We start from the raw sequence: 27,500 nt of genomic DNA, 5'->3' as shown, positions 1-27,500 counted from the left end.
GCAACCTTGTTATCTCTGCTATTAGTTGTCTCTCTCCATTTACAGAAGTAATATCCTAAGAAAGCCCCTGAAATAACTACTAGGTACCTCACAGGATTCCCCGCAATGAAACAGAAACTTCAGTGTCCTGAACCATTATACAATAAAATATAAGAATAAAAAACTCAGTTATCAAAGTAGTTTCAAGTTCTGACTTTTTTAAACTGTTGAGTAATGGGAGGTAGGGGTTACTTTAATGTATTAACAATATTTAGTTTTAACTTTAAAAAGCTTTACATGTGCATACAAGTCAGAAAAAGTCATCTATGCTAAACATAAATCTGAGATTATTAGTAATATGAAAACTGCATGACATCTTGTTTTTTTGTTTTTTGTTTTTTTAATTGCTAACTTGCCACCATTTTCTCACGAGAATGTTGTGTCTTAAAAATGCAACACAGACCTTCCTTTGGAAGGTGGAGGGAGGGACTGAAGGAGAACAGAGAAGGAGCCCAAGTTCATGCTATTGGGATGACTGAGTCACGTTTATTAATCATTTATTGCAAAAGCAATTTTTAATAAACTTGTAACTGATCAAAATGTATTAGAGAAATGGATTGCTGACAATGGCACTGGTTCTGACTGCAATGTGTGCCAGTCCTCAGATTTAAGACCTGTAAACAGCCTAAGAAATCATGACATTAATATGACATTAACATTTAATCCACATCATAAAGGTATTTAATTTGCACACATTCATAGAACACATGTGTCCGCTAAAAGGAAAGAGAAAAATTTATGGAATTGGTCTTCTAGAAAGAAGAAAAACTTCAAGCTGTTTCATCTCATGATCACAGTTTGAGAAAAGTGTCTATTTTAACATGTACTTTTACCCTAAACCTCAAATATATATTGGCCTAGGTGAAAAAAAATAAAATGTTGGGAAGTCCTTACATATGAGCTAATAAATATTTTTAATCAGTGTTAAATAAACTTAAAGAGTATATGAAAAACATCAGTGCATTTTGAGCTAACTGTATTTCCAAAGTCATTGGACAAATGTCAAAAACATTTTTTCAGAACACAATTGGGAAATACAAAACTACAACTGAGATATTAAAAAATGCAACAGATAAGACAAATGAGTTTAGAATAGGATTCATAAACTTGTTTTTTTTGCATTTTCTAGTTCATGCTGTATGTTAACTGAATCCTGAAAAGTATGAAAGTAATGCATTAACTGTATTTATGTTTGTGTTAAATAAAACAGTAAGAACTAAAACACAGCAGTTTGATTTGCAAGCTCTATGTAAAATAGCATAAAACAGAGGAAAGGGCTTTTATTAGAATCTGATACTATTTATTGATGAGTACGTAATAGCAATGGGCCTGCCTACATTTCTGGCAAGCAGCAACTGTATTCTTATCAACTACTGATGGGCTAAACAAGTTATTAATGATAGTCGCTTTTCAACACTTAAAATTGTCAGACTGTGTTGCTTGACCACAAGGACAAGTAGGTCATCACTCTCAAATGTTATACAGTGTAAGAAACATAAATGTTACCTCTGTAGAGAGGCAAAACCTACAGGTATGGCTCCAGAGTTCTTTTGCTGTTCAACTATTAATAGAAAGCAAATCCCACTTAAAGCTGTAAATACTTGTAACCCCTTTTACTAAAAGATTTATTATTACTTACTTAATTTTCTACCTAAAGCTGAACAAAGTATTACTTGTCCTAATGCCCAGCTCCAGTCCTGAAAAATACAACTTAACACCTAACCCAAAATAAAGGGGAAAAAACGTCCCTCTGTTATTCTTGCAGAATAAGATAATGAATTTTTTACCCCTCTGTAATCCTGTGGAGTATCCCTCTCCCTAGGTTTATAAACACTCAACCAATCATTCACAGGTTACAGAATCATAGTCAATGTTCTTCACCAGACTTTAGAAGGCCTTCTTCATTGGATACATGTCTTTCAAGTCAATACCTTTTAATGTATTTTTCTTCCTGGTGGTGACCAGATGAGCAGCATTAGTCTCACTTGGGAGCTTACTGAAATGTACAATCTTGAATCCCATCCCAGACCCAGAGAATAAGAATCTCCATTTAAACAAGATTCCCAGGTGACTTATATGCACATTAAAGATGGTGAGGAACTGACCTAGATCACCATGTCTCCCCACTCCAATCCACTTCCGTTTATTTGACTTTTCAGATAAGAGAACAAGGAAAGCTTTAGAAACATCATACTGATCAGGATAATTCACTTCATTCCCTGCCAAAAGGGGCATAGCACAGCAGTCCTTCTTTCAAGCCAGAAACAACCCACAAAACTATTTTGACCTAAGAAAGTGACAATTTTTCACATAATTCAACCTAATATTTTCTGATCTCAATCCCTCTCCCAAGAAGAAAGGACAGCATTTTATTTTGTAGTTTGCTTATAAAAAAAATAACAGGTATATTGCAATCAAATTGCAAGGTTCTATCTCCTGTACTTTTTCATACTCATAAAAGGAAAAATGCATGTTAATATCACTAATCCTGACTGCCTTAAAAACTCTCTAGAAAGAAAACATTTTAATGCCCATTCAGCAGTTCAATAAGGGCTACTAGTCACTACATTTTCCAGAATTTTAAAGCATAAAATGGTAGAAAAAGCATGGACTCAGTACTCTTTGATATAACAAGAAGAACTTAGAGTCCATTTTCTATATCTTTAGAGCATCATTAATAAAAAAGTCAGGAGCAATATCACCTAATAACCATCCACCTCTACTCCTTCAATCCTTCTGTTTTAATAGACATAACACTGGAGTCATTATCAGAAGACTTTTCATCCGTATACGATTCCCCATCAAATAAAAAAAATTATTTCCTGAAGTTCATCACAAAGTCTAATTAAGCACATTACAAGCAGTCTTTTCACTCATTTTCCCAGTCTTTAAATATGATAATGGGGAAACTTAAATCTACATATGAGAAAGCTCACTGTATACTTGAGAAAATCCAACTTCAGAAACAGTAAACTTTCGAAATTATCTTAGTAAATCTAGACCTTACGAACAAAGAAAAATAGCAATACCTCAAGGGAAAAAAATCAAATTACCAATAAGGGTAAGAAAATAAGGCTGGTACCAGAAATATCAAGCAATAGCAATATATGAAACAAGGCATTAGTGGAATAATATTTTTAAGAAAGTCAAGGATAGAAAATGCAAGACAAGGATTTTATATCGAGACAAGTTTTCATTTAAGTAGCAAGACTATAGAAAAACAGCTTGTAATGTGTAAGATCTCAGGGAATATTGTACACAGGCACCTTTCCTGAGAAATATAATGAAGATCAGTTTCACCAAAACAAGAGATAACTGAGGAAATATCAGCAAACTGAGAGTAAACATTTAATATATTTAATTTTAGAACTCATTCTAAAATAAGGTGACAACATGGGTAGAGGACCGTATGCAAATGATGTTCTAAAAAAGTAGCAAGAATACAACTAGAAGAAATGGGAGAAAAAGGAAGAAAGGTAAGAAAGGAGCATTGGATATAAAAAAGGTAATAGGTGGAAATCAAAGGATGCCATTTAAAAACTTAAATAGGATTAAAAGCACTATAAAGGTATAAATATAAAAGTAACCACTAGAACAAAAACAAAAATCTTCCTAAATTTTGTAATTAAAAAAAAAAAATAGCTCTTAAAAGACAATTCTCCATAGCTGTTCTATATGTCCTGCCACCAGCTTTTGTTCTGGACTATCCTTTCAAAGATGTTTGTATAGCAAACAGTCTTGGAAGCTAAAGGTAGAGTCTCCCCTTGGACCAAAAGGTAGTTTTGTTACCTAAGATAATAAAGATGTTTTCCTCTTGGGCAAAGTTTGGGTAGGTTTTCCAGCAGCCCCTTAAAAAAAACCCCTAAACTTGGAGTTCCTCAAGCTATGACATAAACCCACTGAGTATGCAGTATCACTCTATGGGACGTAGGGGTCAAAAGGAACCTACACAAACATAAATCATGCACTACCTATTGTGCTGTTAGTAATAAAATGCTTTGTCACTGATCCAGAAAAATCGTGTTTTCTGCCAGCATCTATGAAGTGTGGCAGGCATGCAAGTAGACTAAAATCTCAGAGTCTTAATAAAGAAGATAGCCAAATAGAGAAAGAAACACAATAAATGTAATAATACATACAACGATTCTGGAATGATTTCTAGAATATACTGTTAAATAGAAGGTAAATACTAATATGCTATCTTTCAAAGAAGAAAAAATAGAAATATATACACATGTATGAATACACATGAGCATGCACACACACACTTAATTTTATGAAAAAAAGCACAGGAAGGATAAACCAGAAGTCAATAAAATTGGTTACCTACAAGGAGTAGAGGAGAGCAGGCTAGAAAGGAAGTGAGTGACATCTCTCTGAGAATACCAGTGTGTATAGTTTTGACTTCTGGAAGCATGTCAACATTTTACATGTCCAAACATATCATTAAATCAACGAGAATGGGGACAAGGGCACCTAAACTGAATGCAAACAGAAATAAATGAATGGACCTGTATTTCAAATGAATAACATAACTACACTTAATGGGGGAAAAGAACTGCAAATAAATTTTGAACTCTTTTTAGGTTTGTTTTTCCATAAGGTATGCTTGTAGCAATTCTGAAACTATTTTATGTGTATTATATGACTGAGCAAATACGTATATGCATTGGTGCTGTTAGGAGTCAGGGTTCTCACTTTGAATGAAGGGAAATACAAACATAAAATAGGGAATGACAAGGAAGAACTCTGTGGTTTGTATTGGAATTTAAGGCATTAGCTGGCTAGCTAGCTAATTTGGACTGAAAGAAGTAATGAAATCCCAGAAACGATGAGCACATCAGATGTGCAAATCTTGATTTCTAAATATCTTTTCCCTCTAAAATGAAAGAGTAATTTGAAGAAGTGGCTGATTCCAGGGGTGGATCAGGAAAAGTCTAAGATGAGCCTGGAACATCTTGTTACAGAAAAAATAAGGAGGTCTGAAGGGAGGGAGGGAGAGAGAAAGGAAGGAAAAAGAGAAGATGAAGGTACGTCAGAAGAACCCAGAAGCCATCGGGAAAGGATTCTCCATGGACAAATATGGGACAATTTAGGCATCAAAATAAATAAGGACAGTAATTGATAATAACCTATTCAATAAAATAAAAATCCATGAGTCATAACAAATAATAATTAATAATAAATCCTTGCTCATAACAGACATATAAAATAAGAAGGATGGGCTCTTCCTTACAGTAGAATGCTGGCTATAATATGGAAGCAGTGGTAGAGTTGGGAAATCTCCATTTTGCAATCAACAGTGAATAATGAAGTAACAACCTTCAAAGGCTCTGTCTAAAACTTTAAACAGATATAGGCTTTACTGGTAGTGGACAAGTTCGTGAAAAGAAAAATAAAATGGCATTTGGCAGTATACTATAAGAAATTTAAGGTGAGAAGAATGACATGCTGGACAGTCCCCAGGAAAAGCTGGCCACATAGAAAGAAAGAAATGATAGAACAATGGCTGAATCAAGGGCCTGAGAGACTGTCAAGGACTAAGTAAAGGAAATCAGCCCTTGAAAATATTCCAGGGAAAACAGTCCACCTAACCCACTCTTTTCTCCATACAACCACACCTGCTTTCTCCTTTCCAAGGTTACATATAACTACGTACCAAGAAAAGCCCATAAACATATAGTACAGAGACAGTGCAACTATATATGCTTCCAAGTGACAAGTATAACAAGTTACATATGTCCTTTTTCTTAACTTACTTAAATTTATATTGGCTTTTACCCTCTCTTAGAACAATGCTAATGCTCTATGATAACCTAAATAAATAATTTGGAAAGACCAAGTTTGAAGAAGGCTACATAAAGAAGAGATTAATTTCAAATGTGTGAGATGATCTTCTCATTTTAATTTTCTATCATATATTTTAAAAAATCAATCTATTTAGAAGCTATACTTCTAATAGTATTTGGCTATACAGCCAATTCAAAGAAAGGCTACATGTGCTAGAAGGCATGGGCTCTAAATTATCTGCTCAGCAGTAAAGAGGAGAAGAAACAAACCTAAGGAGCTCACAGGTGCCAGACAAAACAAGTTTCATTAATGTTCAATCCATAAATTGTGAGTTCACCTCCTTCTTAGATGTGAACTTTCTTACACAGGTTATGAAGAATATCAGTGACTTTACTGAGTATTATTAATGCACAAAGCAAGATAGACCGACCAATAGACATACATAGACAGATGGATGAATAAATTGGTAGTAGTTCAGTTAGTGGGTCAATTACAATGTCAAGTTACAAAATCAAACAACTTAGATAAGACCCATTAAAATCATCTGCTTCCAACTATGTAACTGTATGCTAATCCTCGCTCTCTCATCCCTGAAATGGTTATCTTTGAAATATATTTGATGTATTATGACCTAGATAAAAATGAAACATAACTTAGGGTCAAGAATAAAGAGGAATAATTAATACATGATTATTCTTGACCTCAATAAGTGACTATGCCTTATCAAAGGTTTTTAAGTATTTTTAGCTGGAGAACTCTTTATTCAAATGAAATCTTATTAAAAAGTTCAAAAGCTTACTATACAAAATAACTAAAAGTGGAACTACTTTAGTTAAAGTAGGCAGGGAAGTCTGGAGTACCACCTGCTTTGGGCAGCTTCCTTCGCAGCCCAAGGCACACTTAGGAAAACACTGCTGTGTTAAGATTGTAAGTACAGTATAAATATGTAAAATAGTCACTGAAAATGAGACCTGACAAGTATAAAAATTATGAAATTTAAACTAAAAAAACCCCAAAACATTATTATTTACTGAGGAACATAAACAAAGAAATATAAAGTCTTTTTAATACATAATCATTTACAAGAGAATTATAAAAGAGCTCATTTTGGCACTATGGTAGCTGTTCTTCCTTATTATAAGTCCTCAATTGATACCGGAATGTGATGCTTCAGATTAACATTTTTATTCTGATATACCTATGTCCTAAATACCTTATGCCATTATGAAATGATAAACAGGGGGTTGGGAAATACTTACTTCGAATCCTGACAAATACATAGTTCAGATTTTCTAATTATATCTGCTTTTATATAATTAATCTGTAATTTTTAGAATCACTTTTTAAAATCTAGGTTTCCTCATTTTCCTTTAGCTAGTAAGATGAAAACCAAAAATTCCTTCCAACTCTAAAATGGCTGGAAGCCAAAATGCAGCTGCCTCTTGCTACTGTTTGCTTTTGCAGAAGCGGAACAAAAGCACATCAATAGTTAACAAAGCTACAGTATAATATACGAATGAAGTCTTGCATTAAAAGACTACTTAGACTGTATTTACAAAAGAATCCCTACCATTAATTATTCAACATTAGGATTTGACCAGAAACCAGAGCATGACTTTACAATGCTCAGTTTAAATGAACTACTTAATGTTGTAATGAACACTCAATACAGTGGAGCTCAATGAATTTCACGCCTGTTATAATACTATGATTTTTTTCAATTTTTTGATCGATGGACAAATTTTAATGCTAAATCAGTTCGAATTTCACTTGTACTTTTAAAACGTTTAAACAAAAAATTTTGCATCTTAATTATCTTATTTTCTAAAATTGAATGTAGTTTAAACCAATGCATTATTCATAAAGCAAAGACATCAGGAAAAACAAAGCTATGCGCTTCTTTCAAAGCCGTTAAATTGCTAAAACATACCATATTTATGCATGCAATATTTGATTGTGTTTTTCTTAAAACACAAGCTTGTTTTTGTCAGATCAAGATATGCCAAAAATTCTACACCAAACAATTTTTGTTTATAATTAAAGCAATCATCAATCCAAGGATTGTCATCCACTTTATTTCATCTCTACATCAAAAAAAAAAAAAAAAGTAATTTAAAAAAATTTTAAATTCCCTTGAAATGATAAGATAAATGAAAATGTAAGTGCCTTCACATAATAACAGTAAGCTGACCCTTTGGGAAATGGTTGACTTTCTCAATACAAGGTATTCAAAGCTCATTCAAAAGTCTTCATTTAGAATGCAGATATCAAAGATGATGCAAATGTTCAAGAGAAAATTAGAACTTACCAGATGTTCTAATCCAACTTTGATGTTTCCAGATTCCCTAAAATAGAAGAATAAAAGTTCTAAATAGTTGCTAAACCCTTGTCTGCTCTATTTTATATTTACCTCCAAAATGTTTTATAAAGCCTTATACAATTTTTTCATCTATCTTTACCTATGTTCATAATTACAATGTTTTTAAGGACAGAACAATTTCCACCAAAAGAGAACAGACAATTTCTTTATATTAAATAGCATTACCTCTAAAGTTGCTATTCCACTAACAGAAAAAATGTTTCAGATTTTTCAAAGTCAATAGAGAACAAAAAGTCAAATTATATTATTATTTTACTATTCACAAAAAATATGTTTATTTCACATTAGCTTTTTCATTAGAGGTTATGTTTATATCCAACATTTATTATAAAAATGTTCAAACTTACACATTCTATATCTCTACCACCTTGATTCTACAACTGACATTTTACTACTATATGTGCTTTATCAAATATCCATCCACCAATGGTTGCAGTTTTATGTAAAAGGTACATAGCTAAATAACTAAATCTTGACAATTTTTTCCTTACAATAATTTTATTAACTTAGTGCAGACTACAAATCAAGATATAAGATTGCTGTAATATTAGAAAGCAGGAGGCTGGACTATTAGCTCAGTTGGTCAGAGTGCAGTGTTATAACACAAAGGTTGAGGTTTGTATCCCTGTACCAGCCAGCTGCCCGCCCCCCCCAAAACAAATTCTTGTGTTTAAAAAACAAAATATTACCAAAGAAAACACAAACATCAAATATTATTGACATATTTCAAGTATTTAATTTCTTGCTTTCATTGAAAAAGAGACTGCTGATGGAACTAAAAATACAAGTATTTGTACAAGTAGCAAAGATAACTTAAATATATTTAGTAAAGTATGCCAAATAGTTGATTTTTTTCTGATTTCAATCTATATTAATTTATTGGTAACAAACAGACTTTGACTTTTCTCACTCTGGTCAAGCAATATTTTAGTTCCATCATAACTACCAAGCTTTATCCTTTTTAAACATGAAATTGTAATTCTATCACATTGCAGAAAGTAATTATGAAACCTCCAACAACAAACATTATTATATTCATAAAGCTTCTCACTGCACCTCTTTGTTTCTCTGAGGGGTCCCCAACTTTATTTTTATTTATTTATTTATTTATTTTTGTCTTTTTTTTGTGTCCGGCAACGGATCGCAACCCTCAGTGTCGCGCCCGTACCGGACCGGGACTGGCAACGGGATCGCAACCCTCGGTGCTGCGCCCGCACCTCGCTCAGCCAGTGAGCGGGAACCGGTCTGTATGTAGGATCCGAACCCTCGGCGGGAGCACCGCGCTCCCAAGTGGCGCACTGTAGTAGTGCGCCACCGGGCCGGCCCAACTTTATATCTTTTCTATTTCTGTCTCCTATGTTTTCTCTGCCAAAAATATATTTACTTCTGTTTCCTTTGTTTTCCTATGCTATCTTTCCAAATTTCCCTATCTTTATTCCCTTTGACTCTACTACTTGAAAACTATACTTGTGGCTACCAACCTTTGCTCTCACTGCCCAGTTTGGCATACTATGAATAAATTCCACTTCTACTGATTAGTACTCATCTTCAGCCATTCTTTTCTCTACTTTTGCTTCTAGCAATCTTAGCAAAATTACATATTCAACATTTAGAAATTTAAGAGTTTCTGAAGCTCATTCTCTAATTTCATTCTCTAATCTCTAATGTCATTGCAGTCCTAATGACAAATAACAGGAATAAATCACCACAAGGTGTGAGAGAAAGTTACTATCTATATAAATAATTATTTTAAACTTTACAAAATTAATGCATTTATTGGAGTTGAAAGTCAAATGCATCAAGTTCTCACAAGGACATTATCATATCGTTATTCGTGTAACTTAAAATCTGAACAAAAAAAGAATAAAACATATAGTGAAACATCTGAAGTGCAATATGTGTGTCTGCAAACATACACATGTGCATGCGTGTGCACACACATGTATAATAAAATTGTCTTCCTCTCATCACTGATTCCCAGTTCTCAATTACTGATACTAGCTCTTTGCTTACCCTTCTAAAGGTATTCTTTTTTGTGTGTGTGTGGCCAGTAAGGGGATCGCAACCCTCGGCACGGTGTCATCTGCACCGCGCTCAGCCAGTGAGCGCCCCGGCCATTCTTATATAGGATCTGAACCCGCGGCCGCGAGGCACCCAGCGCCACACTCACCCGAGTGAGCCACGGGGTCGGCCCCTAAAGGTATTGTATACACTTGTGTGGGTGGGTGTGTCCCGGTTGTGTTTTTTTAAATCCCAAACAGAAACATACTATACATACTGTTTTGTACCTTCACTTGGCAATCTATATCTTGTAGTTTGTGCTACATAATACACATCTACTCCACTTTCCCCACAGCTACATTGTCACAAATGGTTCTTATTAGAAAATAATATTGCTATATAAAAACAACAAAAATGCTCAGATTCAAAGTGCAAGCCCATAATTCATTATCTGAAACCATTGGAGCTAGACATTTCATCAGAATATTCTGGATTTTAGAAGGGTGGTAAGGTACACATACTGTACGTCATACAACACTGCCAGTGGAGTCTGGAGCAATATCTCATCATCAGACACACTAATAATTCTGAGCAAACATATGAATGCCCACACAAATTGGGATAAACAAAGACTATAAATAGCTTCATTTCAGGGTTGGTTTTGCTGTCAACTGAGTTTGCCACAAACTTAGAGAAAATCACCCGGTTTTCTGAGCTGTTTGCATTTTAGAATGGAAGAAAAGAAACCGTTCTTTAAAAGAAAAAGAAAAAGCAGGCTATTGTTTTGCTGTTTTCAAGTGATTCTCTATGTTAAAAGATTTTTATTTTTATTTTTTATTTTTTTTATTTTTTTATTTTTTTATTTTTTGTCTTTTTTTCCATGTCCGGCACCGGATCGCAACCCTCAGTGTTGCCCCCGTACCGGACCGGGGACCGGCAACGGGATCGCAAGCCTCGGTGTTGCTCCCGCGCCTCGCTCAGCCAGTGAGCGGGAGCCGGTCTGTATGTGGGATCCGAACCCTCGGACGGGAGCGCCGCCGCGCTTCCCAAGCGGCGCACTATCCAGTGCGCCACCGGGCCGACCCGTTAAAAGATTTTTAGAAGACATATGTTTTGAACGGTATGCCTAAGAGAAAACTACCCACCATTCTTCATATACTACTTTTCTTTCACTACCAAATGTAACCAAATGCAATCAACCACCAGGTCTTGGCTATCCAACATACTTAATTATCATTTAGTTGTAATTACTTCTTTCTATCTCCACAGCCTCTACCTTATTTCAAGCCATCATCTTTTCTCATCTAAATTACTGCAACAGTCTCTTAATGACTCTCAATGGCTCCTGCCTTGCCCTGTATCAGTTCATTCTCCATAATACAGCAAAATCTTTCTAAAATGTAAGTTTGATCGTGTCAATTTCCTTCTTAAAATCTACAATATCCTACCACTCTCCAGTTTACCTATTCCCTCTGTTATCTTGCCAAAGCTACATCACATGTATAGTGACAGCAACAGCCATGACACACTACTAACCTGGTTTCATTCACCTACATGTTTTTCTCCCAGGCTCTTCTAATCCTCTCATTTAGCTAACAAAAAAACATCCATCAGGACTTAAACATACCTCAAGTGGAGAAACCTCCCTTCTCCACAAATGGAGTAATGAATTCTTCTCATGTGTTCCCATAACACTCTGGGCATGTCCCATCACAGAATTTATCACACTTTATTATAAATGCCTATTTACTTTCCCACTGACACCACTCAAATGAAAACTTGAGGACATGCATTGCATCTTTTAATTTTTATATTCCAGCATCCAATACAATGCCTGAATCAGAGTATGTATTCAATGAATAAGGGTCTGGCATCTGAACATCATGAGACAAGTGGGTGGAGACTTAGTAGCAACCAGCTCAGGTCTCTGAGTGGTCCTACCCAACCCCACCCTATCTCCAACCCACACAAACAGCAAGGCAATTTGTAATAACTAGTGATTGCCTAAGATAATAGTATTAGTAAGTATGTGTGGGTGTGTACATGTGTGCAAACACAAGCATGGGGTGGGTGGTTCTTTTTTTTGTACACTTTTTGAAGTAGGACACAATGGGGAAATTGCTCAAGGCAAGGCTAGAACACTAGGGGTTTTACACAATAGTTCTTAAATTAATGGGGAGGAGCACAAGTCAGAACCTAGGCTTTTACCCCCTCCACCTAGATTAAAATTACTAGCCAAGGCAGCTGACCACAAGGTGTGTAAACATAGGAACAGAAAAACAACAAACAGAACAACCTCATCCAAAGAAAATAGAACAGACTGAACAAGAATGTAATTTAAGCATAATAATATCTTCAAAGGGGAATTTTAAGTATGAAAATGCAGCTATGAAAAAGAATCAATATGTGATAGTGGGAATCAAAAGTACAATAGTCTGAAATAAAGAACTCAGAGGATGGATTGAAAGCATAATAGATACAGACAGAGAAGGAATCAATAAGCTGGAAAACTGGGTAGAACAAGAAATCTCAGAAGGCATAGGGAAGGGGTGAAAAGATAGAGCAATAAGAGATACAATTAAAAACAGGAGAAGTGATAACAGCTATATAATGGGAATCCATTATACAGATGAGTAAAAACAGAAGAGAAGAAATACTTGGAGATTAACTAAGAAGAAATAACTAAAAAGAAAACTAAAGAAAGTTCATCCTTAACCACCTGGAATTAAAATGCCAGAGAAGATTCTCAGAATGGGAAGAAAACAAAATCCAGCAGTGTGGTATTTACAAGAGACACATAATACACAATGATTCAAAAAGGTTTCAAAAGAAGGAATAGACAGGCAAATATGAACCAAAAGAAAGCTGGGGTGGCAATTTTTAAAATATTTAAGTTCCCTAATGCCCTCCAAATATATACCAGGATACTTTAAAAAAAGTCTGTGGAAAAATAGAATTAAAAGATAACATGAATCTTTCCATGAACTTTTTGAAGACTCATCATAGATACTCGTATATGAAAAAGGGCATCCTATTCTAGTACAAAATACAATAGATGAAAAAGCTTTCATTTATATCCAGAAGGTGTGCATACACATAAGCTTCATACATATTATATTGGAAAACCAAAGTTTGAGGAAAACTTTGAATACTGAAAATAAGTTTTCTTTACTTTTACTTTGGGGAAAAAGACAAGAAAAGCCGACCATCTGAAAATAGCACAAATAAAGCATCATGAGTGCATAAATATCACACAAGACAGCATAATACGTAATTCTGGTTCTAGAAGCAGAACACCTAAACTCAAATTTAAGCTCTACAACAAAACAGTTGTGAGCTTAGTAATAATTCTACTTCTCTGAAGCTCAGATGGTCCACCTATGATGTGAGGATTACATAACACATGCTTTATATAACACGAGGTTGTTGTGAAAGAGTAAGCAAGATAATGTATATGAAGGACCATTCCAAATTGTAATGTGCTATAAAAGTGTCATTACAATGGATGACATTTAAATACAAAAGTCTTAAAAGTGATTCCAAAAGTCCTAATGAATTTTAAAAAAACAGAGAGGGAAGATCCAAGACATTGATAGAGGATCTTGCAACAAATGGCATAAAATCTGTCCTCTTTAGTTGTCTGTCTCTTGGGCTGTCCCTGTCATGACTTCATCAATATTTGTGCAACTCCCTTTGCCCTGTGCTGAAAGCAGACTTAATTCAATTATAGGTCTCAAAACTGATAAAATGGTCCTGAAGTGGAAAATGGGAAGAGATTATTGGCAAATGAATAAAGATTTGTATCGAACTAACACACATGAGTACAGCAGGTCTTTTTTTTAATCATTCCCTGTCTTAAATCTTCTGGGAACCATGAGTTTCCCTTCCCCTCATGCAGCACATCGATTTCTGAATTAGACTGCAATATTAAATAATTAATATACTTGCCATGATTGATGTTCTGCATTAGTTGAATATTAGGTTATCAATCAAAATCCACTTGGTTTAATGTAATAATATTGAAAAAGTGTCATGGGCTGTTCATCCAATTTGTAGTTGAGGTAGCACAGATCGTAATGTTGGCATAACACAAGGCTCTAAAGCAGGAAATGCAGTGGCTCAACATGTATGAGGCAGACATTTTGAAAACTAACTGGTACAAAGCTGAGGTTGTCCTAAATAAACACATGGCACCTGTCGGTTTCAATCTTAGGAGTTAGAAGATGCTGTGTATCAATCATGCTGTGGCAGGCCAAAAAAAAAAAGATAAAAATAAAAGCAAGGTATTATTTTTCCTTTTCTGCACATTTCATTATTTTGCCAAAGGAAACATTCTTTAAGTCCAGAAACTGTTGCTATGATAAAGCTTATGTCCTCTTAAGAAATTTCTAAACAAAAAGGCTAAGATATTCTAGATCTAGTCTTATTAGAAAGGAATCAATTTTTCTTTTCCTTTTTTTAAAATATGAGAACAGTATCATACCAAAGTGATCATTCAGGTTTTTTAATGGTCTAAGGGAATCAGATCGAGAAGACACAGTTAATAACGGTATTTATTTTGAAAAAAACTCTATTCCTTCTGATGATGACGTTTGCCTTTACTCTCAATATTTTGCATCTATACTTGTCAAAATATTAGTTTATAAAAATTTTTTTTAATTATTTGCTTCTACTAGTAAAAATAAATAATTTTTCTCATCATTCCCTATTATATCAATCCAAAATCTATTAGGGATTCATTTATAAAAGTGATATTTAAAAACAAATTTAATAAACAAAAGACATCTCTCAAAAACTGACTTTTTGGTAAGGAGTAAAAACTTAACAAAATAAATATAAACCAAAACCATTTCATAGAGCAAGCCAGAATTCCACTGGGTGTTTAATTATAAACTACTCATAAGCCATAATGCACATAACTAATTGAAGAAGCATTAAAGTATTATTTCACTGACCAAGTCCTTAATAAATAAAAGATTAAATATACATATGATCAGTAACGTATATGTATTATCTCACATAAAATGTACATACACACAGTAATTACGAAAAATAGAGTAATTCTTAAACAATAAAAATTTTACGGTAGGTTTTTTTTGTTGTGAACTAAGCATATTAGTCACTTTTAAAAGATTAGTACACTGCAGTTTTCTATAGATATAAGCGCTAAGATCACAGTTAATTTTGTATTTTTCTTTCATAAAGCAAAATCTTCATGAGTTGTTTATGATGGCAGTCAAAGCTCCCAAAAGCCTGAATACATTAATTATAAAAAATCCAGATCTCCTATCTCAAACAATAATGGATACATTTTTACATGTATCAAAATTACTAATGAAAAGTCTGTTAATATATAAATGTAAGAAAAAACTGGGATCAAATTTCAGTTCTACTATTTACTAAACGTAGGATCTTTGTCAGATTATATATCTTCTCTAATTTTTCTCACCTTACATTTAAATCAAGGATTAAAAGATAATCAGCATGAATATAAAAGTCACTCAATAATTACTGGTTCAATATGAGACACTAATAATAAACCAGTTGACTGCATTTCACTTTCAAAATAAGAAATATCTTTATAGAAGTTTTAGCTTTAATTGCCTTGAAACCTATTTTATTTATAATACCTGTAAATGAAAGTCAGTATCATTTTCGAACATCAAATATGTAGAAAGAGCTTAGTCCAATGGCTACCATCCAATAAGAACACCATGTATATCCTGATATAAGCTCGCTTTTATATACTGATCTTTTTGAAAGGTAAAGATAAAATGTGTAGAAAAAGCAATCAAAAATAATTTCTAAGTTACCTAATGTTCTTACATTTTAACCCAACAAGAAAAGTATGAAATATCAGCACTAAGATTCGAAAAAATCTTCGTGGAGTTCTCAGTTTCTACCTACCAGGTTTGGTAAGAATTCTCAGCATTTTTCTCTGGATTGGAGAACATCTTGCAAATCAGTAGCTCTAAATGTATACTTTTATGTTACTACATTGTAGAATGATGGTTTTCAGATGTTTGCGTTTCACAAGTAGTTTTTGATCTGACCAATTATTATTTGAAATAAATTCTGTTCTAGACCTTATAAGTCATTTGCACAGCCATGGTTACTAAATTTTAAGTATATTGTTCTTTTTATGATCCTTTAGTTGGTTTTAAATTCAAATATTAGTGAGTACCCACTATGTCAGGACAGTTTGAATTAAACATATTAAAAAGCCAAGGACTTAGGATACACACTAAGGTTATTCCGATGGGAAACTAAACTCTTTAGTTGGTAGAGATCAGTTAAATCATTTACAATCAGTCAGGTAAACAGGTTCTGGAGTTCACAGAATGGGTCTACAAAGAAAAGAGAAGACATTTCAATATTTCCGAAGTCATGCTCTAGGATAACCATTTCAGATGAAGGAAAACTAAGAAAATTTGTCACCAGTAGATCTGATCTAAAAGAACCAGTAAAGGAAGTTCTTCAGACATGAGAGAAATTACAGCAGACAGAGACTTGGAAGATCAAGCTGAAGAAAGTGCAACAGAAATATTATTTATTGAGCACCCTCATGCCTAGCTCCATGGTAAATTCTGAGGGCGTAATAAAAGCAAAAGAACATAAACACAATCAGCAAAAAGAACAAGAAAAAATATGGTGTCTATGCCTTAGATGTTTAAAATTGTATTGTCAAAAAAGGCTAATATATGAAATAGTTAATGCCCAACCCAGGCAGGAAAATGCAAGTGATATGTGTTACCTATCTACTACTTCTTACATGCAGGACAAATGTGCATAATCAGTGACAACCTTCTTTCCACTGAGGCTAGGTGCAGCTCATCATCTTTCTCAATCCAATGCTCTGAGTAGTCATAGCAATTCATCTGGAGTAGCAGGTGAGATGCAATGCATCACTCCCCCCCTTCAACCCCTGTTCTTGACGTAGTTCAAGAGAAGTTCAGAAAAAGGAGAAACTGCCATATGTGTTAGAGTGGTTGGGAAAGATTTCGTAAAGGAGGGTCATTTTAGTTGGATCCTGAAGGATTGATTGTATTTGAGTAAACAGAAAAGAGAAGTAAATCTCCTCAAATCTTACTCAAATCTATTTGAGTAAATAGACTGACTGTAGACTGAGTAATTAGAAAAAAGGAGGCAGGAAAAATAACTCAAAGGTCTAGCATGACCTGATACAGGTCAAGTACAGAGAGAGGCCTGCCCAGAAAAAGTGCATTAAAAAGTCATATAACTTTAACTCATCAATTTAAAATAATTTTTATTATGTAAGTTTTCTGGTCCGTCACATACAGTTATACATGTTGTTCGTCTTGAAAAAAGAAAAAAAAAAAAAAGAAAAAGAAAAGAAAAGAAAAAGCAGAAGGGGGCAAGTGAAAGCTAAAAGCTACATGCCCTGACCAAGCAATGTATGCCGGTATGGTGCTGCATCCACAGGAAGAAGAGACACCTTTTCCTAACATGCACAAAGGTACCATATGGACTAAAAATGGCCCTGAAAATAATAAATGCTTATTATAGAAAAATTCAAAAATCACATCTGGTTCTAATGAAGAAGAAAAACATCACCTGAAATCCCACCAGTCAAAGATAATAGCTTCAATATGTCCTATTTTTTCCTCTAGACATTCTTATCCATACACAAATATAATTATTTTTCTTACAAAAATGGGATCATTGTTGATTTGTTATATAGTTAAATTTTTTCACTACTTTATTATATATTGTAAACAGCTTTTCAGGTGTCAATAAATATGAATGTATACAACACATTTAATGTTTACATACAGTTATGCTCCTAGATATACAATAAGTTAACTTATCCTTTATTGTTGGACATTAGGGTTGTTTCTGATTTCTTCTTATAAACAAAACTGGATGGCAAAAATAAAGTAACTGATCATTAGATTAAAAAATTATTTGTGCGGGACCGGCCTGTGGCTCACTTGGGAGAGTGCGGTGCTGATAACACCAGGGCCACGGGTTCGGGTCCCGTATAGGGATGGCTGGTTGCTCACTGGGTGAGCGTGGTGCTGACAACACCAAGTCAAGGGTTGAGATCCCCTTACCGGTCATCTTTTTAAAAAAAAAAAAAAATTATTTGTGAATTTTATGTAATGTTTATTTTAGTTGGAGAATTGTAGTTAAGTGATTTTTTAAAAAAATTTTTAAGGGGGAAATAAACCAATATATTTCATCTCTACTACTTAACATAAATAAATTCATATATATTTATTATATATCTTATTTAAATATCAGTATAATTATAAATATTAATTTAAATACAATTAAAATAAAATTTCTACTTTCAAAAAAGTCTATTATCATGGAATTATGTCCCAAAAACTTGACAAAAGCAGTATCTGCCCATATACAATACAAAGTCAACAATCCCAAATAGATGGCAATATATAAATATTCTACTAATGTCTTCAGCTGCTAAAATTGAGGAAAAAATGCAACACATGTATATTTTTCCTGAGAACAGCAAGCTTTAAATAACTCAGAGACTGATTATTCAGTTGTTCAATTACTAAACTCTTTTGATGCTTTTCTCTTCCTTCTGATGTTCTCCTACTTAACTGATAAACTCCAGCAGGGAATAGAAAGCTAAGGTACGATTTTAAGCAGGGAAGTATCTAACAGCACTAGGATATAACAACTAAATTCTTTCCTTGACTAGTAAATCAAACTAAACTCCTCAGCCTAGAATTCAAGATTATTGCCCAAGTCAAATTATTTGCTATTTCTTAACGACTTCTTTGCACATCCCACCACTTAAATCTTCATATTATTTGTCTAAGTGAACAGACCTTCTTAGAGATTCCACCTCACAGAAAATACTGAACAGTATATGGCAAGCACTGTAATAAGTGATTCAGATGAATTAACTCATTGAACCTTTATAACCTGATTATAAAGAGATACAATTATTATTTCTATTTTATAGATAAAATAAATGAGACTAAGTCAATCATACAGTATATCCCTCAGCTAGTAAAAAGCAGATTTGAACTCAGGCAGCCTGAGTTCAATGCCCAAATTTTAGTCAAGAGAAAATTTATTATTATCAATCTCTAAAAAAATCATCTCAACAACGAAACAAAATTTTATAGTATTCCTCTACCGCTTAATTGGAACCATGATTGGAAAGGAGACTGCAAAGGGGTGAGTATTTAAGTAAAAATGAGTAATAACCCTTATTGATATGCTAAGATAAGCCAAGTGCTGAGCTTGGTCATTTACACTTAAAATTTCATTATATTTTCACAAAAGGAAAAATTGTTTAAATGGCTAACACATATATGGGGAAATATTACAGTGCACGATAAATATCTGCAAAATAAAACTAAATGCCATTTTTCACTTAGCAAACAAGCAAAAATTAAAACAAATGATAATGTTTCCATTGTTGGCAGAGATGCAGGGAATCAGGTACCTTCATACACTGCTGGTGGGAGCAGGAAAAAAATACAAGTTTTCTGGGGTACAATTAGGAAAATGTATCACAATTCTCAACAATACACATGGGCTAGCCGCATAGCTCAGTTGGTTAGAGTGCAGTACTATAATACCAAGGCCAAGGGTTTGGATCCCCATACCAGTCAGCCACCAAAAAATCCTAATAATAATAATAATAATAATAATAATAATACACATAAAGCTTTTGACCTGACAGTTCTACTTATCTAGGTTTATCCCAATGATACATTTGCAAGTTATTAGTCATTCCATTGTATTTAATAAAAAGAAAAAAAAAAGACAAAACCAAAATACTGGGAACAAACTAAATGCCCAATAGTGGCAAGCTGTCAAATAAAATATAATATCGATATAATAGAAAACTATATACTCATTAAAAATTATGATGTACTTTTATATTTTCATGAACATGTTCTTGTGATATATTAAGTTTTCTTTAAAAAAAGCATATTACAAAATGTCAGAGTTGTAAACAAGTTTTATACATGAATGTATATAGTGTGGTATGTGTGTATGTAAAAAGATATAAGCTAAAAGGTAAATAGTAACAGTGGGATTATAAGTGGTTTTTACATTCATTCTAATTCTTTGCTTCTGTGTTTTCTAAAATGTCTTCCATGAAAACACATTACTGTTAGATTGAAAAATTATTTTTAAAAAATCCTCATAGCAGCTCATTTTGTGAATAAGGAATGTTAGGCTTAGAGTAAGAAAGTAACTTTCTAAAATAGCAGATATTGCTATGATCTGAATCCAAAGCTCATACTCTCTCTTTATAATAGAAATGTTGCCTGATATATTAGATAAAATAAGGCTGGGTCTATTATTCAGCCCGCATTTTTCTGTTCTCTATACCATTGAAAAGCTTTCTCATATATTATTTATGTACATGCCTGTTACCTTCAGAGTTCACTTTAAAGACCCTGTCTACATTTTTGTACATCTTTATACATCTACATTGTTTAGTAGAAATAGAATTTTCCCAAATTTGTTATGTGATTATATAAGATATAGATAAATTCAGAGTTGGAGAATGTGAATTTGAAATAGAGATACTGGGAATAGCTATGTCCCAAATATATGAGACAAACAAAAATCGTGAACTCTTCAATAATTTATCTAGATTGGTCCAAGTTCTGCCACATTACTTTCCTTCCTCACTTTGTCTATATTAGTTATGGCTCCTATCACTTCACACCAAAATTCCTCCAACACTCTTCTCCCTAACACCAATGTCTTTATACCAAATTCATGTCACTTCCTGCCATATACTCTACATCTGGCTAACAATTTTCTACTATGATCCAAAAGGTACCTCTTCTCAAGCCAATTTGTTATCACTTCCATAATTTTGCTCATGCATTTACTTACCTAAAATCGTCTTCTCTTCCTCTCCGTATCTTCAAATTCTTACATGTGTTGTACAAGAACCAATTAAACTTCTATTTTTGCTGTTTATTATAATTTCTTACACCTCTAAACTTAGTCACTTCCTGATATTTAGTGGAAAAATGCTAGGATCTTTACTAATGCCGTAAGTTAAGAATGCAATAATGCATGGAAAGTGCTCAGAACATTGCACTTAACAAATATTACTAATTATTGTCAACATTATCATTACTACTCAGACCACTCATGATAAGGATTGCTCAGTACATTAAGGTCAGAAGAAAACAAAGCCAACCTGAGATACAAAGCTGAGTAGTCAGCTGATCTCATTCTCCAGCTAAATAACTGACTCCTGCACATCATTCTCACAGAATATATGCTTTAACGTCATATCACACAAAAATTACAAATTCTTCAAACAACAGGCCATACAGACCCCTTTTGAATAGACAGAACATTAAATCTGTAGGTACCAAGGTCAACTGCACTGTCCTTATAGACAATTCCCATGTCTAGCACTTAATAGTAATTATTTTATGTGGCTTTTATAAATGTATCTATTCCCCCAAGTTAATTATTTTTTTAGATAAACGCTCTGCTTTGCTACCATATGAAGCTTTTTGATAATCATAGATCCTTGTTGTGCAATGTCAAGTAAACTTTAACTTTCCCCAAACTACACATTAAAGAAAAAAGTTTTTAGGCCTTGGGATACAAAGGTTAACTAAAACAATTTTATTTATATATCACTAACATTAGCTACCATTCACTGAATCAGAACTGGAAGATCTTTGGAAGTCACTCACCCTCTTACCCAAGCAAGAAAAATGTTTACAACTTTTATGGGTTATATCATCATTTAGGCTCTGTGCCCAAAGAGGCATATACTCTTCTATAAGTCAGCCTTGTCATTAAGTGTTTAAAAATTCTAACAGTTTAAAAATGTCTTCTTTATGTTGCAGAGGAAGAAAAATAATTTTTTCTTCAGTCCTGATAGGTTCTTAGTTGGACCAGACTATTGTAACAAAAGACAGATTAACAAGAGAAAAACAGAAGTTTATTAGCATGTATATTTCATATATGCATGGGAGACACCCAGGGAATGAGTCGTTCTTAAAGAGGTGACTTTGACTTTCAATTTCTATAGCATCTTCAACAAAGAATAATAAATTTTTAGAGAAGCGACAAAGTAAAGGAAAAGACGTGTGTAGTGGTAACAAACTGGGGGAAATAAATAGCAGATAAAGGCTAGTTAGTATCTTGTTAATGTAGATTCATATGGTAGCATCTCCAGGTTGATAAGGGTCCAAAGTTGTCTTCAGTGGTTAACCCCTGCTCTCCCTGGTAGAACAGGGAGGTGGGGGGCAAGACACCCTTTGCCTCTGTAAATCTATGTCCTCCTTTTAAGCAAATACAGGGAGGGCAGAAAGCTTTCTTGTTTCTGCTGCTTCTTAATTGCCTTCACCTCAACAATCCTTCATATTTTGGTGTGGCATATTCTGGTCTGCCACAGTGAAAAGCCAAAATCTACTTCTCCATTACTTCACCCATTAATTCACATACTATTAAGTGTCTAGCATAAACCTGATACTATGCAGGGACTAGGATTAACAGGGATAAATGTGACATAACTTTACCCTAAAGGGATTTATAATCTCATTAGGAGAAAAATTAACAAACAGTACAACAAAATGTTATACGTTTTATGTTAGAATTCTAACTTCATGATTTTAGTGTGGGATGGGGACTTTGAGGGTGGGGAGGAGAGACTCCAGGAAATACTTCATAGAGGTGATGCTCAAAGTGATCCTTCTGACAAAGATCAGTTCCCTTACATGGGCTCTGGATCAGCTCTCTGGCTCCCTCAAGGACTTTACTCTTTCAGTTATCTATTCTTCAGCACCACCCTACATTGTATTGCTATCAAGAAAAGGGGTGCTCACAGAACAGCCTGGGTGATGGTCAGATGTGGTGCAGTGGCAGAGAGGAGTGGGGAGGTTTGGGTTATTCCTGTCTTTTGAGGCACCAGTGAGGAAGGGAAGGGGCTACGAACAGAAAGGCACTGAATCAAAGTGAAGAAAAGTGCCTCAGGCCTCAAATAAGGAGGCCTCTGAATAGAGGTGCCCAGGCTAGAAATGCAGTGATGCATATAAACATGGCTGTGTGTGTGTGGCTGAGTCCACGGCTGCAACTATCTCCAGAGAAGGCTGTGTACCAACCCAGGTATGATGATGGCCGCTTTCCCCCATGAGGCCTGCTAGACGAATCCTTGTCACTGCCTGTGGTTGGGTCTGAAAGATTGCACACAGAATTTTGGCTTGGGGCCAGATACCTCAGCTACCATCCTACTTACTTCTTTGCTTCCCTTCAGTCAAGCTTTTCGAATGAGAGAACTATGTAGACACACTATCTCTACACATTCCTACCTCCCACACCATCCACAAATTACCTTTACTAAAGGCATCAGAGATTTCCCCATGTTACCAAATCCAAATACCACTTTATCATCCTTCTCTTTATATACTTCACAGAAGCATTTGATAATGTACAACATGCCCTCCTTCATACCCTCTCCTCATTTGTTTTCTGTGATATTGTATCATTCAGGTTTTCTACATTTTCTCAAAAAAATGACTCCTCAAGTCTCCTTTGTAGGTTCATGCTCATCTCTCTAGCCACCAACGCCTAGCACTCCTCAAGGCACAATTCTGGGCCATAGGCTTGTGCCATGTTTTCTTCCTGATCTATCTTGCCCTCACACATAGCATTAATTAGCAGCCTATACCTGAAAAAAAAAATGTATGTCATTCTTAAGCTCCAGATCCATTTATCCAGTTGTCAATTTTACATCTATATTTGGATAACTCAAAAAATAAAAACTTATACTCAATAGGTCCAAAACTGAATTCTTGAGTTCTTCCTTCAAAATTGATCCTTTTCCTATGTCAGAAAAGGATCACATCATTTATCCTGCTGCTTGAGCCAGAAACCTGGGAATCAACCATTTCAATTTCTTCTCTCTCTGCCTACAATCACAACCTATCACAAAGTCCCTATTGATTCTACATCCTAAGTAACCACAGAAACTATCTATCTCTATTTATACCAACTGCCACCACCCTAGTCCAATTACCATGACCTCTGGCCTAGTCTTTCTCAATTCCCTTGCAATTATTTTCCCCACTTCCACTATTGTTTAACCCCATCCACCTACCACAAAACAGCCAGTCTCATCATGTAAAAGTGGATCATATTCTCCTGCTCCAAATTCTTCAGTGCCTTTCCACTGAAGCCATCGTGATTTGGCCCCCCTGACTACATTATTTATTATTCAACAACTATTACTGAGCACTATTCTCTGGGCCAGATTCTATGCTAGGTACCTTGTACACATCAGACTTTTGTTCAGGTACCTGAACAAAGCAGACTGGGTCATATGGACCTTATAGACAGGTATGAAATGATCACACAAATATATGATTATGAATCATTAGTTATTAGTAGTTTAATTAGTTAATTAGTTAACATGTAATAATATTTAAGAAGTAAAATAGTACAGGGACCCTTAAGATAAAAAACAGGAATATAAAATCTAGCTCATAAGGTCAAGGAATTCTTCATTTTATTCAACTGCCATGCTCATTCACTGCAGCCTTCTTCGGTATATTTATTTATCATGCTTTTTTAGCTATCTGGAATCTGAATATCATTTTAAGTTAGTTAAGCTTTGAATCCAAAGTAATCCAAATACAGGAAGACAGGAATTATATTCGGAACTTTGAATAAAGAGTAAATTAAAGACAAGAATACAGAGATTCTAGGTGGCAGTAGCAACAGAGCCACAAATCCAATGGCAGCAACGTCAGAAGTGGTGTGGTACCAGTGCCTAAATATTAACTGTACTGATGCCATGATGTAAACAGGCAGCAACACCAACTGACTGATCTTCCCAGGTCCCGTCAATTTTCACAGCAGCAACGTCAGAAGTGGTGTGGTACCAGTGCCTAAATATTAACTGTACTGATGCCATGATGCAAACAGGCAGCAACACCAACTGACTGATCTTCCCAGGTCCTGTCAATTTTCACAACCTGATTTTCCAGAGTTTGCACTGATTAGGGAAGCTACCAAATAGTTCCACATAATCTATGTTTGTTTATTTACTTTCAGTCTTTTCTAATAGAATCTGAGCTCAATAAGGACAATTTACATGTAGGCAGGAGGAAATGGCATGTGGCAAATCCTGGAGGCTTGAAATAGTGCTTGACTGAACTTGAAGGCTTTTGTTTTCTCTAGTTCACATAAAGTGACAGTACGAAAGAAGATTCTTCTAGGAGTTACTGTCTTACCATAAATGGTTTTATGTTTTACTGCATAAAATAAAAAATAACCCACATTCAATTCATGGACACTTTCCACCAAATATTAATTAGTAGTATTTGAAGGCCAATAGAGAAATTTAAAGTTTGCCACCTCATTCTATGGAGCTGAAAATCCAAATCAGGGGTCTGCAAACTATGGCCCATGGGCCAAATCCAGCCTGCTACCTGTTTTTATATAGTCTATGAGAATAGTTTTTACATTCTTAAGTGGTTGAAAAAAAAAATCAAAAGAACAATAACATTTTGTGACGTGAAAATTATTGAAATTCAAATTTCAGTGTAAATATATAAAGTTTTCCTGGGACACAGCCACAATCATTCTTTTATGTATCTTTAAATGAGATCATGTGTGGCACTCTCTTTGGTTTGCACTGCTTCTCAGAACACACAAAAAATCACAGTGACAGAGTATAACTAAAAGTTTCAAGCGCCTCATGAATTGCTGTAATGTGACATTTAATTTTTTAATACCATTACATACCAATCATGTCAAAATGAGAAAATAATAGAAAAGGGGACTTCCTTCAAATGTCATGCTTTTAAGACACAATAGACTGTGGATTATTTTATTGAATTAAATGGCAATGCATTGTGTTTATAATTCAACAACACTATAGCTGTGCTGAAAAAATATATGTTGACTTTACCAAACTAAGCACTTTTCACAGTATTTCCAACTTACAGGAAAGCAACAGTCAAAACAATTAGAAAATTTAAAATGGAATATCTTATCACAGCAGAATTTCTTTATGAAAATAAAGAGTTGTTGAGTGGTTATTTGTTAGCCAATCAATCAATGAAAGCCATTTATCAACAATGAGTTAATTAAATTGTGTTTAATTGCAACAACCAAAGAAATCAGAGAAGATAAACTTGCTTAAAACTATTACCCTTTCAGCATGAAAAGTTACTCAAAAAGTGAAGGCACAGGAAGTATCACTAATAAATCAAATTAAAAGATAGGACAAATGATTCCAAGTAGTTTTCCTTGGCTCTTCACGAGTCCATAGATGTTAGAGTAACATAGATGTTACTGCTTGCTTGTTTATCTGAGGAGTCAAATTTGAATTTGAAGTGACTTAAGAATTAGCTCTACGAATAGTCTGTGTAGAACATGAGAACATTCTCAAGGAAACTGAGAAAACATTAATTCAGTACAACCTGATGTGCAATCTGCTATGATGTGTTACATATCATGATGGTTAAAAATATAGAGAGAGCAGAAAGAGGCTTAGGTGGACAGATTTATAAAGACTGTGGAAATGTAAGCTTATGTGAAAATTTAAAGCCTACATAATTCACTGTATTGTTCATCTGCAAATACTTTGTGAAAATATTTGAATGTATCATATGGTATTGAACAGCAGTGTCAGCAGTGAACCTCACTTGCTCTTGTGGACTTGTTCATTGTTGGTTTTGTGAATTTTTGATAGAAATAGAAGCTGAATATCCTGACTGCCTTAACACACAGAAGTTTAATGTCTTAACAGTGGTAAAGATTTATTGTGATTTTTCACACTCAGGGTCATGACTGAAATTTTTCTGAATGAGAAAAACCACCTTCAGCCACTTTTATAAAACACTAAATGTCTTTGGAGATTAGCTTAAGCTGTAGACTTAATGTTTCTTAATGAATTCAACCTAAAATTGGAAGGTAAACTGTGTTTATTTGCAAAATTTAACCACAGTAAAGTCATTTCAGTAATTTAGGAATACGTGGCCAAAGGCAAATGGAGATTTGTTGTTTTCTTTTTATTTTGATAATTTCATGACAATTACTAAGACAAATATTGATAGCACTTCAAAAGCCAAACTACAAATGATAAATACAAGTTAAAAAAGGAAAATGCAACAAAATATAAAGGAGAGCTCAATAAAAAGTTGAGAACGTTGTCAGCTTCTCCCATCTGCACTTATTCTACTTTAAATATCAAAAAGATAAAAATTTTATCAATTTTTAGCAATAAAAATTTCAATTGGCTGAAAAGCTAAAGAATGATTACAAAAAAAAAAAAAAAAAAAAAAAAAAA

At 34.2% G+C, this 27,500-nt stretch overlaps 1 protein-coding gene across 1 annotated transcript in view; it reads right to left on the bottom strand.

The window, feature by feature from the left end:
• Positions 1 to 27,500, bottom strand: part of RSRC1 (arginine/serine-rich coiled-coil 1) — a 347,320-nt gene that overhangs the window by 122,318 nt on the left and 197,502 nt on the right. Inside the window, exon 5 of the mRNA XM_008569504.1 lies at positions 8,138 to 8,174. Within this exon, the coding sequence (XP_008567726.1) occupies positions 8,138 to 8,174 (37 nt within the window). The remainder of the gene's footprint in view (positions 1 to 8,137; positions 8,175 to 27,500) is intronic.

The sequence above is a fragment of the Galeopterus variegatus genome, unplaced genomic scaffold, assembly GCF_000696425.1.
Source record: "Galeopterus variegatus unplaced genomic scaffold, G_variegatus-3.0.2 Scaffold504, whole genome shotgun sequence".
Lineage (NCBI taxonomy): Eukaryota > Metazoa > Chordata > Mammalia > Dermoptera > Cynocephalidae > Galeopterus > Galeopterus variegatus.
This window is presented reverse-complemented; position numbering and strand designations above follow the sequence as displayed.